The sequence below is a fragment of the Cygnus olor genome, chromosome 4 (assembly GCF_009769625.2).
Source record: "Cygnus olor isolate bCygOlo1 chromosome 4, bCygOlo1.pri.v2, whole genome shotgun sequence".
Lineage (NCBI taxonomy): Eukaryota > Metazoa > Chordata > Aves > Anseriformes > Anatidae > Cygnus > Cygnus olor.
Genome location: NC_049172.1, coordinates 75,980,465 through 75,994,380, shown reverse-complemented (window position 1 = coordinate 75,994,380; position 13,916 = coordinate 75,980,465). Strand labels below are relative to the sequence as shown.

The 13,916-nt window shown below is 61.8% G+C and overlaps 2 protein-coding genes across 2 annotated transcripts in view; one reads left to right on the top strand and one right to left on the bottom strand.

Annotated features, from left to right (window-relative positions):
- Positions 1–1,651, bottom strand: part of RAB11FIP5 (RAB11 family interacting protein 5) — a 32,097-nt gene extending 30,446 nt beyond the window's left edge. The window contains exon 1 of the mRNA XM_040555313.1: positions 1,275–1,651. Coding sequence (XP_040411247.1) covers positions 1,275–1,636 — 362 coding nt within the window. The 5' untranslated portion in view covers positions 1,637–1,651. The remainder of the gene's footprint in view (positions 1–1,274) is intronic.
- A 10,080-nt stretch (positions 1,652–11,731) lies between these two features.
- LOC121069897 (homeobox protein not2-like) lies at positions 11,732–13,648 on the top strand. The gene is given in 4 exon segments (XM_040556417.1): positions 11,732–11,969; positions 12,376–12,560; positions 13,218–13,301; positions 13,304–13,648. Coding segments are annotated over 4 exon segments (774 nt in total). The 3' UTR covers positions 13,571–13,648.
- The last annotated feature ends 268 nt before the right edge of the window (positions 13,649–13,916 follow it).

Sequence of the window (13,916 nt, the reverse complement as noted above, 5' to 3'; positions counted from 1 at the left end):
CATTCCTGCCTCTCTGCTGCCTGGCAGAACGCTGGGAAGCGTCAGGCTGTTTTTAAACCCTTCTGGGAGGAGGAGGAAGGACGGCAAGTCCTCCGCCCGCAGGGGGATCCCTGCTGGAGGCAGCGCCTCATGGGGCTGGGAGCAGGACCCCGGGATGGGGAACAAGACTGGGACAAACTGGGACATGGCAGCGAGACGTCCCCGGGGGCTGCAAAGCCACCAGACCCCGCATGGATCCATGCCACAGTCTCCTGGGGGGGCCTTGTGGCAACCCAGTTCCCGGAGGAGGAGGGATGCTGGGGTATTTCCAGCCCCGTGACTACGTTTGGGGTGATGGGGAGCCCTGTGACTCCTTGCCCCCTGTGACACCTTTCTTGGTGCTCCCACGGACCCCGCAACACCTCATTGCCTTCAATCCCCTTTGGGGTACACAGGGATCCCATAGCACCCTATGCCCTGTGATGCCCTTTGGGGGCTCAGATGGACCCTGTGACACCCCGTCTCCTGCAATCCCCTTTTTGGGGCATGCACAAACCCCACAACACCCTACTCCCTGTGACACCTTTCTGGGGCCATGCACGGACCCTGCGATACCTCATTGCCTGCAATCCCGTTTTGGGGGCACATGTTGACCCTGTGACATGCTGTTGCTTTCGATCCTGTTTTTGGGGCACGCATGGACCTGGTGACACCTCGTTACCTGCAGTCGCCTTTTGGGGGCACCCAGGGACCCTGCAAACTGTTGTTACCCGCAAACCACTTTTTGGGGCGCGCACAAGACCCCATGACACCCCATTGCCTCTGGCTCCCCTGTTGGGGCCCACATGGACCCGGTGACCCCTCCTTACCTCCCACCCCCATTTTGGGGTCCACACGGACCTGGTGACCCCTCCTTACCTCCCACCCCCGTTTTGGGATCCACACGGACCCGGTGACCCCTCCTTACCTCCCACCCCCATTTTGGGGTCCACACGGACCTGGTGACCCCTCCTTACCTCCCACCCCCTTTTTGGGACCCACGCAGCCCTCACCCCCCCCCCCCCCCCCCCCACCTCCCACCCCCATTTTGGGACCCACAGCCCCCCCGCCCCCACACAGGATGCTCCCAGGGACCCTACAACACCGCCCCCCACACAACCCCCTGGGGGGGACCACACACAGACCCTACGACACCCCAACCCCCCCCACCCCGGGATGCCCCCCCCTCCCCCACCCCCCGTCCCCTCCCCCACTCACCCCAGCTCCGCGGCTCGGCCGGGGGGGCCGGGCAGGGCAGGGCCAGGCTGCAGCGCCCCAGGAAGCGGTCGGCCCCGAGCAGCGCCCGCTGCAGCACGGTGACGGTGAGGACGGGCGGGGAGCCGGGCCCGGGGGGCAGCTCCAGGGCGCAGCCGTCCTGCCACTCGGCGCTGCCGCCGCTCCGCTCCGCCACGGCCGTGCGGTGCCGCTGCCGGCCCAGCTCCAGCACGGCGTACACGTCGCCGGGACCCGCTGCTGCCGGGGCGCTGCCCCCGGGGCCGCCGCCGCCGCCGCCCTTGCAGCGCAGCCCGCGGGCCCGCACCGCCGTCACCTGGACGTGGGTGGGCAGCCAGCACGGAGCCGGCTCGGCGGGCAGAGGGGCGGCCCACAGCAGCGCCATGGCCGGCACGGCTCGGCTCGGCTCGGCTCGGCTCGGCCGGGCACGGAGCGGCGCGGCCGGGCTCGGTACAACGCAACCGGGCTCGGCCGGGCCGGGCCCCGAGCCCCCGCTGCCGCTGCCGCAGCCGGGCCGCAGCGGGAGCCGCCCTAAGCCCCGCCCCCGAGCCACGCCCGTGCCAATAAGCCACGCCCGCCCGCCCTAGGCCACGCCCACATCGCCAAACCCACGTCCGTTCACCCCCAAACCACGCCCGTTCATGCCCGAAGCCACGCCCACATCATCAAAGCCACGCCCGCGGCCCCACCCATATATCCAAGCCACGCCCCCTTGTCCGTAAGCCGCGCCCACATCGCCGAACCCACGTCCGTTCACCCCCAAACCACGCCCGTTCTTGTCCAAAGCCACGCCCACAACACCCAAACCACGCCCCCTACCCCACCCATACACCCAAACCACGCCCGCTCACCCCCAGGCCACGCCCACACACCCCTAAGCCACGCCCGTACACCCATAGGCCACACCCACATCGCCAAAACCACGCCCATTCACCCACAAACCACGCCCATTCTTGCCCAAAGCCACGCCCACCTCGCCAAAGCCACGCCCACCCGCCCCCAAGCCACGCTCCAGTCTCGCCCCAAAGCCCCGCCCCAACGCGCGGCCCCGCCCCCTAAAGCCCCTCCCCCGCGCACAAAGCCACGCCCCTGCAGCCCCACGCCGGTTGCAGAAGCCCCGCCCCCTCTCGGTGGCCACGCCCCTCCTCGGGTGGGAGGGGGCTGCAAGGGGCGGGGCCCAGGGGCTGGGAGCAGGGGGACGGGGGCGCTGCAAGGGCGGGTGTCGGCTGTCGGCTGTCTGTCGCGACAGGGCGGGGGCCTGCCGTGTGTCCCCACGTCCTGCGGCGCCCCTCTGCGCACCCCGGGGCTGCTGCTGGCAGCGTTCCCCGTGCTCGTGCCTGCTGCACCGTGTGCGTGGGTGTGCACGTGTGTGCGTGCACGGGCATAGGTGGGCATGTGTGAGCATGCACCTCCTTGTGTGAGCACGCACCTGCTTGTGTGTGCACGTCTGTGCATGCACGGCCATGGGTGTGCATATGTGGGCATGTGTGAGCATGCACCTCCTTGTGCGTGCATGCATGGGCATGGGTGTGCATGTGTATGCATGCACATGTATGTGCACGTGTGTGCATGCATAGACATGTGTGCATGTGTGGGCACGCACGGGTATGTGTGTGAACGTACAGCATGTGTGTGCATGCACATGTGCGCATATGCGTGCATGCATGGATGTGTGTGCGCATTTGTATGCGTGTGTGTGTGAATGCACAGGCATGTGTGCTTGTGTGTGCATGCACGGGCATGTGTAAGCATGTACCTGCTTCTGTGTGCACGTGTGGGCTTGCACAGGAACGGGTGTGCATGCACAGCCATGTGTGAGCATGCACCTGCTTGTGTGTGCGTGCACATGCCTGTGTGCATGTGTTGGCATGAATAGGCATGTGTGTTCATGCACTTTCTTGTGTGAGCATGCATCTCCTTGTGTGTATGCACATGCACATTTGTGCATGCACGGGCATGTGCGAGCATGTACTTTCTTGTGTGAGCATGCACTTGCTTGTGTGTGCGTGCACATGCATGTGTGTGCATGCATGGGCATGAATAGGCAAGTGTATTGATACGCTTGCCTGTGTGAGCATGCATCTGCTTGTCTGTGTGTGCACATGCATATTAGTGCATGCACAGGCATGTGTGAGCATGCACCTGCTTGTGTGTGCATACACGTCCATGTGTGTGCATGCATGTACAAGTGTGTGCATGCACAGGCATGCCCATTAATGCTTGTGCATGCACTTGCTTGTGTGAGCATGCACCTGTTTGTCTGTGCGTGCACGTGCTTGTGCGAGCGTGCACCGTTTGCAGCAGGAGCACCCCGCGACCCTCCACCCAGCAGACCGAGCGGTGCAAAGCCTCCGCAGTGCCTTGCACAGCGCCGTGCCCTTGGACACAGCCCCGGTGGCAGCAGCACCCGGTGGCCCCGCGGGGCTGTTCCGCAGCCGGGGTGCCACCGGGCCCTGCACCACTTCCCCCTTCCTCTAAACACCCGGAGCCATTTCCCACGCAGCAAACGGGAGAGCGCACCCGGCCCCGCTCCTAATAAGCAATTAAAAACCTCCCCGGCGAGCCTAATAACCTCACCGCACGGCAAAAATCCGCCTCTCCCCGGCCCCTCAAGCAAGGTCACGCCGAGAAACCGTGCCGGGGCTGTTGCACCGTGCTGGTCGGGGTGTTCGGGGCGCTATCGCGGGGCGATCGCAGCCCCCCGGGGCCAGGGCCCCGATGCCACCGAGATAAGGCTGGCGGCGGTGGCACGGGTCAGCGGGACGGGGCCGGGGCCCTGCTCTATCGGCCCCATCGCCGTTCCGCTCGGCCAGCGGTGGGGCACGGGGCCGACCCCCCCCTCCCCCCCCCCCTTGCGCTTATTTTTCTCTCTGCCCTGGCCCCATGCAAATTTCCCACTAAAATGCGCCTGCGACGGGGACAACAACAACAAAAAAAAACGATTTTTTTTTTCCAGCGAATTTCTTATCGCCGCCGAGACGAACCGAAATCCAATTATACCTCCGGTGCCGGTGCCCGGCCCCGCTCCGCCGCCGCCTCTTATCCCTGCGCAGCATCTGCCTTTTATTTTTCCTTCCTTTGATTGTTTTTCCCCTCTTTTTTTCCCCCGCTGATTATCTTCCCCCTCGCTACACCCCCTCCGCTGTCATTGCCCCGTAATTGTGCTTGTGCCCCCCCAAACCCTTGCCCTGCCCGGTTTGCAGCTCTCGTTTATTCATCTTTAAATAATAATAATAATAAAATCCTGCCAGCTTCATATTTTGGGCATAAAGAGGTTTTTAATTACCCCTGAATCAGTGTTTTTTATTATTATTCCATCCCCTGGGCTGGGAAAGCTGCTGGGAAAAGCAGGGTGACGGGTGCTGCTCGCCCCACGGGGACACCGGGGTCACCAGGGGGGTGTCCCCTCTGAGGGGGGCAAAGAAATTGCATTTAGGTTAATTAAATTAATTAATCCATCCTGGGATTAATGGGGGCAAGGGATGTGCCGGGGAGGACCCCAAATCTCCGTCCAGAGATGGGGAGCACCCCAAATCCCCTGCCCACGGCTGCACATCCCTCCCATAGCCCTGCTGCCCTGGAAATCGCACCCAAACCGCCCCAAATTTCGGGGACAGATGGCCAGGGCACTCTGCAGACCCCCACAGGGACGAATTTTGGGAAGGCTGCGAAGTGCCCCCCGCTATAGGGCTGCGCCGGCGAGTCCCCGCTTGCAAAACCCGGCTGCAAAAAGCCGGCTGCCCCCCGGGGTAGGGGTGGGGGGGCTGGAGCTAAGACAAATAAAGAGTTCAAATGCGGAACGATTAAAAATAAAATAAAATAAAATAAATCGAAAGCGGGGGAGATAAGGCGCGGGCGCCCTCGCTCCCTATTTAACATTCATTGGATTGAATAATCAGGCCTCATTATCTCAAATTGTCTGCATATTTGCCCTCAAAATGCTAATTTGAAAGTTGGCTGCGAGCGCCGTCTGCCTATTTTGACTAAAATATTATTTTGCTTTATTGTGCATTGTTTGTAGCTCCAGGGGCATTTCCAGTTTCGAACCGAAAGGGGAAAAAATTCAAAAAAAAAAAAAAAAAAAGGCCGAGAAAAAAAAAAAAAAAAAAAAGAAAGAGAGAAAAAAACTATCAAAGGCTGGCAGGGAGGGGACCCGGCGGGCCCCGCGCCGCCTGGAAATGGCATTTCCAGGCCTGCGAGGGAAATTCGAGGCGTTATCGGGGCCGGGAGGGGATGGACGGTTTATCGTTAATCTGGGGAAGGGAAATAGGAGAAATAATTCTGTTTTATTATTCCGGTTTTGCAGCGTGGCACGGCTCGGGTTGACCTTTCCGGAGACGCTGCTGCCTCCGCGTCCTTGTCCCCGCCGGGGTGAGGCACGGCACAGTGGGGGTCCTCCGCCGCACCCCAGCAGGCGAGACCCAAAAACCGCGGGGCCGACCCCAAAATCCTTCAGCGGTCCCAAAATCTCCCGAAGGACCCCGAACCATTACAGCTGCTCCCGGGGGGGGAAGCGGCGACGCGGAGTGAGAGCAGAAATCTCTTGCCATCGTTCCCCTTCCTACAAGCCAATCAATAGCTCATAATGCCGGAACGACGTCCCGAGCTGAAAACCCCATTCACGGCCGAGGATTAGGGTGAGCGAAGGGCAATCGCCTCGAAACCGCCTCAATCCGCCGTTAGCGATGCCGCCCTTCGCCCGCCGGCTTACCCACCGCGCTGCCGCCCGTCCCCGGGGACGCGCCGCCGGCGCTGCCCCCGCCGCGGCGAGCTGCGAGCGCAGCGGGGATTAGCGGGGGGCCGCGGGGCCGGGGCTCTCGGTCGCCCTTGTGTTGACAAAGCACGGCGGCAATCCCCCGCCATCAATTCTACTTGCGCCTCCGGGGCCGGCAATGACACAGTTTTTGACTTTCCGGGCAGATGGATGGGGTGGGAACCGGCCCTTCTTCTTTTGGGGTGCAGCACGGGGGGACCCCAAGGCGCAGAGGCCCCGCACCGTGCCCAGCAAGGAATAAATAACGGGATCCCGGGTGTCTCGCGCCACTTTTTGCCCCATTACCCCATAGCCCACAGGTGGAGGAAGGCGCCCCTCCACCAGCCCGTGGTCCCGAATTGATGCCACCCCATAGGCAGCAAAGATGTGCCCCTTTTTAGGGCTGGTTGGGGGGTTTTTTGGAGCTGGCTGCAGCCCCGATGCTGTCCCGGCTAGTGATGGGCTGAATTTGGCCACCGTGGGGGCTGCCAACGCGTGGGGTGCTGTGGTCACCGTCCCCACGAGGTTTGTGCAGCTTTGGAAGCCACACAGCTTGGGATGGGCTCTGGGGCAGGTTCCAGCCCCAGGCTGGGGTCAGAGTCCCCATCTGTGCCCCTAAAGCAGCCGCGCTGGGGGACAGCACCCCTGGGTGCCACAGCCACCCTCCTTGGGTCACCCTTGGGTTGCTGTGGTGTGTGGTGGGACCGCACCCAGCTTCCTCCCGGAGGTGGTCCTCACCCTCCTGGTGCCACCTGGGGCTCAGCCGGGGGGGCGCGGGGCTGATGGTGGCACCCGTGCATGGAGAGGAGGCTGGGTGTCACCCGCCACTGGGACCCCCTCTAGCCATGCAGTGTCTTGGGAGAAAATGCATGGCCTGGGGGTGTCCCATCAGTAGGGTAGGGTGTCCCATCCCATTGTGTCCCATCCCATTGTGTCCCATCCTGGTGTGTCCCATCCCATTGTGTCCCATCCCATTGTGTCTCATCCCACTGCGTCCTATCCTGGTGTGTCCCATCCTGACATGTCCCATCCTAACATGTCCCATGCCACTGTGTCCTATCCTGGTGTGTGCCACCCTGGTGTGTCCCATCCCATTGTGTCTCATCCCATTGTGTCCCATCCCATTGCATCCTGTCCTGGTGTGTCCCATCCAGGTTTATCCCATCCTGGTGTGTCCCATTCTGGCATGTCCCATCCTAACATGTCCCATGTCACTGTGTCCCATCCTGGTGTGTCCCATCCTGGTGTGTCCCATCCCATTGTGCCCCATCCCATTGTGCCCCATCCCATTGTGTCCTATCCCGGTGTGTCCCATCCTGGTGTGTCCCATCCCATTGTGCCCCATCCCATTGTGTCCTATCCTGGTGTGTCCCATCCTGGTGTGTCCCATCCCATTGTGCCCCATCCCATTGCGCCCCATCCCATTGCATCCCACCCTGGTGCGTCCCATCCCACTGTGTCCCATTCTGGCATGTCCCATCTTGGCGCGTCCCACCCCAGGATGCCCCATCCCTGCAGTGTCCCACCCCGCCGTCCCTTCCCGGGATGTCCCCTCCCGGGATGTCCCACCCCAGGGTGTCCCAGCCCCGCTGGGTGCCACCGCAGTGTCCCCCCCGTGTCGCCCCGTGTCGCAGCCCGGTGTCGCAGCGCGGTGGCGCAGTGGCCTCTGGCGGACAGCGGGGGAACGGCCCCGGCCCGCCGGGACCCGGCCGCTGGCACCCAGCGGGACCCCGCTCCTGGGGTCCTCCTGCGAACTGGGACCCTGCGAACTGGCACCCTTACTAACTGGGACCCCGCTAACTGGGATGCTCACCAACCAGGATCCCCTCTAACTGGGATCCCCAGTAACTAAGATCCCCACTAACTGGGATGCTCACCAACCAGGATCCCCTCTAATTGGGATCCCCAGTAACTAAGATCCCCACTAACTGGGACGCTCACCAACCAGGATCCCAACTAACTGGGATCCCCAGTAACTAAGATCCCCACTAACTGGGATGCTCACCAACCAGGATCCCCTCTAATTGGGATCCCCAGTAACTAAGATCCCCACTAACTGGGACGCTCACCAACCAGGATCCCAACTAACTGGGATCCCCAGTAACTAAGATCCCCACTAACTGGGATGCTCACCAACCAGGACCCCCTCTAATTGGGATCCCCAGTAACTAAGATCCCCACTAACTGGGATGCTCACCAACCAGGATCCCCTCTAATTGGGATCCCCAGTAACTAAGATCCCCACTAACTGGGATGCTCGCCAACCAGGATCCCAACTAACTGGGATCCCCAGTAACTAAGATCCCCACTAACTGGGATGCTCGCCAACCAGGATCCCAACTAACTGGGATCCCCAGTAACTAAGATCCCCACTAACTGGGATGCTCGCCAACCAGGATCCCCTCTAACTGGGATCCCCAGTAACTAAGATCCCCACTAACTGGGATGCTCACCAACCAGGATCCCCTCTAACTGGGATCCCCAGTAACTAAGATCCCCACTAACTGGGATGCTCACCAACCAGGATCCCAACTAACTGGGATCCCCAGTAACTAAGATCCCCACTAACTGGGATGCTCACCAACCAGGATCCCAACTAACTGGGATCCCCAGTAACTAAGATCCCCACTAACTGGGATGCTCGCCAACCAGGATCCCAACTAACTGGGATCCCCAGTAACTAAGATCCCCACTAACTGGAATGCTCGCCAACCAGGATCCCAACTAACTGGGATCCCCAGTAACTAAGATCCCCACTAACTGGGATGCTCACCAACCAGGATCCCAACTAACTGGGATCCCCAGTAACTAAGATCCCCACTAACTGGGATGCTCACTAACCAGGATGTACACTAACTGGAACCCCACTAACTGGGATATTCACTGGTTGGGACCCCACTAATTTATATGCTCTCTAGCTGGGATGCTCACTAACTGGGATGCCCACTAACTGGGAGGCAACTAACTGGGGTGCCCACTAACTGGGGTGACCAATAACTGGGACCCCACTAATTGGCATCCTGCAAATTAAGGGGTCTGCTAACTGGGATGCTTTCTAACTGGGATCCTGATAAATAGGAAGCTGCAAACTGGGATCCCGATAAATAGGAAGCTGCAAACTGGGATCCCCAGTAACTGGGATCCCCACTTACTGACTGATGCTAACTGGGATCCCTGCTAACCAAGATCCTCACTAACTGCGATCCTACTGATTGGGATTGTGCTAACTGGGACTGCACTAACTGGGATGGCTCTTAACTGGGATGCTTGCTAGCTGGAATGCTCACTAACTGGGATGCTCATCAACACGTCTCCCCACTCAGGGGGACCCTGCTAATTGGGATGCTTGCCATCCGGAAAGCTGAGTAACTGGGATGCCCCCCAACTGGGATCCCTGCTAACTGGAATGCCCGCTAACTGGGAAGCTCACTAACTGGGATGCTCAGTAACTGGGATATCCACTAACTGGGATGCCCACTAACTTATCCCGAGCCACCAACCCCACAAAAGCCCTGAAACAGAAATTGAGGGAGATTATGGAAAAATGACCCGGGCAGGCACATCGCTGTGGGTGTCTCTAACCACCCTGCACCAAACCCCCAGCCCCTGATGCCGAGGACCCCGACACCATGCTCTGAGCAAGATTCGTTTCCCCCATTAATTTCCCCTTAAATTTTAGTCCGCCTCGTAGCTCCGGATGATTTCATTTGCAGGAACACCTCCGTCTGCTGAGGTTCTTAACCTCCCAGGGCTCCTGGGCGAGGAGACCCCCTTGAAACTGGCAGGGTATATATATATATATACATATATATATATATAAAGGTTTTCCTTCCGACTTTTAAAACATCCTGGCTTGTCACCGCAAGCAGAGCTCCTCGGGCACCTGATGGCAGCGGGCACCCCGGCTCTCCTCTGCTTTGTATGGGAATTTCAGCTGCACTGGTTAAAACACTGATTTCCCCTAAAAAATGGGGTGTCCCTGGCCCCCAGCAGGGCCACTCCTGATGTCCCCTGGCTTGGGGGGGGGGGGGGTGAGGTTGGAGGCCCCATCCCGGTGGGCAGACGGGGCAATCCACACCGTGCCCAGACAGCCGGGCCTGGGCTAATGACCAGCAATTGATATTAATTAGCTCAGGAGCTTCCCCCCTCCGACAGCAGGGCCTTGGGGCTCAGGATCAGGCGGGAGCCAGCCAGGTGCAATGCCCGGGTCCTGCTCGCATTCCTGGGTCCAGACCCGGCTGAAGGAGGCAGTGACCCCCAAAAAAGCCCTAAAAACCTCCCCCCTCCTCTCCGGGGCAGGATTTTCCCACCTGCCCGCCCCAAAGCACCACAGGGTCCCATCCCGGTGCATCCCATCCAGTGTCCCCATTTTGGTCCCGTGCCACCCACATCCCACCCCCCCGGACGCTCTGAGCCCTGTAGGCAAAGAAACCCCCCGGGGGGGGGGGGGGCGGGGACCCCCACTTTTGGGGCCGGGGGTGTTTGCTCAGTGCCATCACACAGCTCCGCCAGGAGAGAGAGGAAAAAGGGAATTAAAAAAAAAGGGAAAGCACCTCCTAACCAAACACGCACCTCGCCGCGGCGGGGGCCTCCTGCCTTTTTATCTCGGCCCTTTCAAGGCCGTAATTAAGAACTAATAACGCCAAATCTGCCACCCTTTCATCTCTGCCCCCCTCCCCAGGGCCTTTATTTGCCCCTGGCCGCAGGAGCTGCGGGGTGGTGTCCATGGGGCAAGCCGGGGATGGTGGCCTCGCGGTGGGTTTTGGGGTTTTTTGCTATAAAACACCCAGGGAGCCTTCAGCAGCCAGCCCCGTAGGGAGCCGTGATCTCGTCCCCATGGTCCCCAGCCCCATACGGAGCCGTGATCCCATCCCCACGGTCCCCAGCCCATGCAGCTGCTGATCCAAGGATGCTCCGCGATGCTCAGAGCCCCCAAAATGTTTTTTCCTCCGTGCCACAGCGATGCCCCCGTTATTCCCAGCGCAGGATCCTGGCCCCCTTGGGAACACCGAGCAAGGGGGGCGGCTCAAAATGCCCCACAGATGTGGGTCCTGGCCCCCCAGCTCCCCCCGCACCCCATTTCCTCCCCAATAAACCCGGTGGCGTCCTTTGACCGGGACCCGCTCCCCCGCCGGGCTGGGCCCGAGGTGTGACTTTTCCCAGCTCATTAGGAAAAGCCGCTCGGTTTTAAGCATCTCAGGCCCTAATGACCATCTGAATCCCATCAGCGGGGCCCTGCCGGGGGGGGGGGACCCGGTGAAGGGGGGGTGCCCACCTCTGCCACCGCATCCCCGGGTGTCCTCAGTCGTGTCCCTTCACCTGGAGGGCCCGGGCATGGCTGTGCCCCCCCAAACGCAGGGGGTGCAGCCAGCTGAGGATGACGGGGGGGGGGGTCCAAGATCTGCCCCCACACACACCTCGAGCGTCCCGGGGGGGGCAGCTCTGGTGGCTTCGGGGTGTCCCCCCCCCCCCCAAACCCCGGGGGGCCGCATCCTGAAGCGGAGAAGGGGGGGGGGGGGGCACAAACACGGTGGGGGCGGCCGCAGGGGGGGGTGTCCTGGGGCGGTCCCCGCCCGCCCCATCCCATCCCATTGCATCCCACCCATCCCGTCCCACCCCATCCCATCCCATCCCATCCCATCCCATCCCATCCCATCCCATCCCATCCCCTACCCCCCCCCCCCCGGCCCTATAAAGCCTGGCTGTGCAGCCCCAGCAGCCCCCGCCATGCCGCCCCCGGCCCCGTCGCCCCCCTCCCGGCCCGGCCAGGCCTTCACCATCGCAGCCCTGCTGGGACGAGCCTCGCCCCCCCCGACCCCAACCCCGACTCCGACCCCAGCCCCGCTTTTGCCCCCCTGGGGACCCCTCCGGGACCCCCCTCCCGGTCCCACAACCCCTCCCCGGCCGCTCTGCGCCGCCTGCTGCGGACCCCCCCCAGCCTGGGCAGCTCGCCTGGGAGCCACAGGTAGGGTCCGACCCTCCCCGGGGGGCTGGGGGGGAGGCTGTGGGGGGGGTCCCCAAACGGCCACCTCCGTCCTTATCCCCCTGGGGACCCCTGCCTGCTTCCCCCTTGGGGACGTTTCTGGGTGGGGGAGCTCCTTCCACCTCTTCCAGGGGACCCCCCCCCACCACACACCAGGTCTTCAGGAGGGACCAGGGTGTGAGGAGATCCTCTCAAAATGGGGAGGGGGGGGGGGGGACATATGGAGAGACCTCTTCTGCTACCAAGAGGGGACGGCTCCCCACAGGGAGGTCCCCTCTGCCTCCCAAGGGAGCCCCTCTGCCCCCAAAGGGAGCCCCTCGCTCCACGGGGGGACCCTCGAGGAGATCCTACCCCCACCCCAACCCACCCCTCTCCTTGCCCCCCCCAGGCTTCCTCCTCTCCAAGTGCTGCTTCCCCATCCTCAAGGCCAAGGCCGGCAAGGCCAAGCGGGTGCGGACCATCTTCACCAGCGAGCAGCTGGCCCGGCTGGAGAAGGAGTTTGCGCGGCAGCAGTACCTGGTGGGCGCCGAGCGGGGCCTCCTCGCCTCCGCCCTGCACCTCACCGAGGAGCAGGTAAGGGCCCGGGCACCACCGAGCTCCAGCAGCCCCCAAAATTTCCCTCGGCAGGCTCAGGGGGATCCCAAACCACCAGGCTTTCATCCACGGGGGGTGGGGTTTTGGGGACGTTCCCAAAAATTTCCGTTAAAAGGGTGGGGAAACTGAGTCACAAAGCGGCCACCTGCTGGAGGGGTTGAATTTACGTCAAGTCTAAGGATTTGGATCTTATCCCCCGCTGGCAGGCTCCGGCTCGTCGGGGTGGGATCAGCTGCTGGGGGGACAGCTTTTTGTCACCTCGGGGACAGACGGTGGCAGGGGACAGCAGTCGTGGACAGCCGGGGCTTGTGTAGGGTCCGGGCACTTGGGGGGAGCCATATAGGGCTTGGGTGAAGGCCTTGTAGGGCCCGGGAGCTTGGGGGAAGCCGTGTAGGGCCCAGGCACTTGGGGGGCGCTGTATAGGGCTCAGGGGGAGGCCATGTAGGGCCCAGGCACTTGGGGGGAGCCGTACAGGGGCCCAGGCACTCAGGGGGAGCCATATAGGGCTCAGGGGGAGGCCGTGTAGGGCCCAGGAACTCTGGGGAAGCCTTGTAGGGCCCGGGGGCACTGCCTTTGGCTGCTGGTCCGTGGCAAAGCCAGGTTCGAGCACCAAGCTCCGTCTCGTCTCTTCCTAAGGTGAAAGTCTGGTTCCAGAACCGGAGGATCAAGTGGAGGAAGCAAAGCCTGGAGCAGCAGCAAGCCAAACTGGCCAAGATGGGCCTGGCCACCCCGCAGAGGAGCCCCGACTCGCAGAGCCGCCGCGGCGAGGAGGAGCAGGACTTCCCGGCGGGGGCAGAGGACCTCCAGGAGGCCGCGGCCCCCCCTGCACAGACTGTGGCAGAGTGCTGCTGAGCCGCCCCGTCGGGAGGTTTTGTTCCGTGTATTATATGTTGTTGTATCATAGCTGGCAGGGAGCGTATCTAATATATACCGGGCACCGGTTATTTTTGCAGTGCGAAAATAAATTATTTATGCGAGGCTGGGTTTAGAGGATAAAGTGGTTGTGGCTGTTCCTGGGTTCCCCCGTGGGGCTGGGAGTCCTGCCCTGCTGTGGGGTGGATGGTTAACCCTTGCAGGCCATAGGGTCTGTGTCTGGGATCATCATCGTTGGAATAGGGGGGATGTGGAAGGGGTTTGTCCATGGAACCAAGTCCTGGAGCTCCGGGGGCATCCCACACACCCCACCCACTGTCAGCCCCCTTACCTGGGCTCATCCCAAAGGCAGCGGGGTGCTCAGATGCCTCCTTTGGCTCTAAAATCGCTCAGGACCTTTGCAGACCCCCTCTGTCCCGCAGTCCATCCACCTGCCTGTCTTTCCTGCCAGCAGAGTTCCCT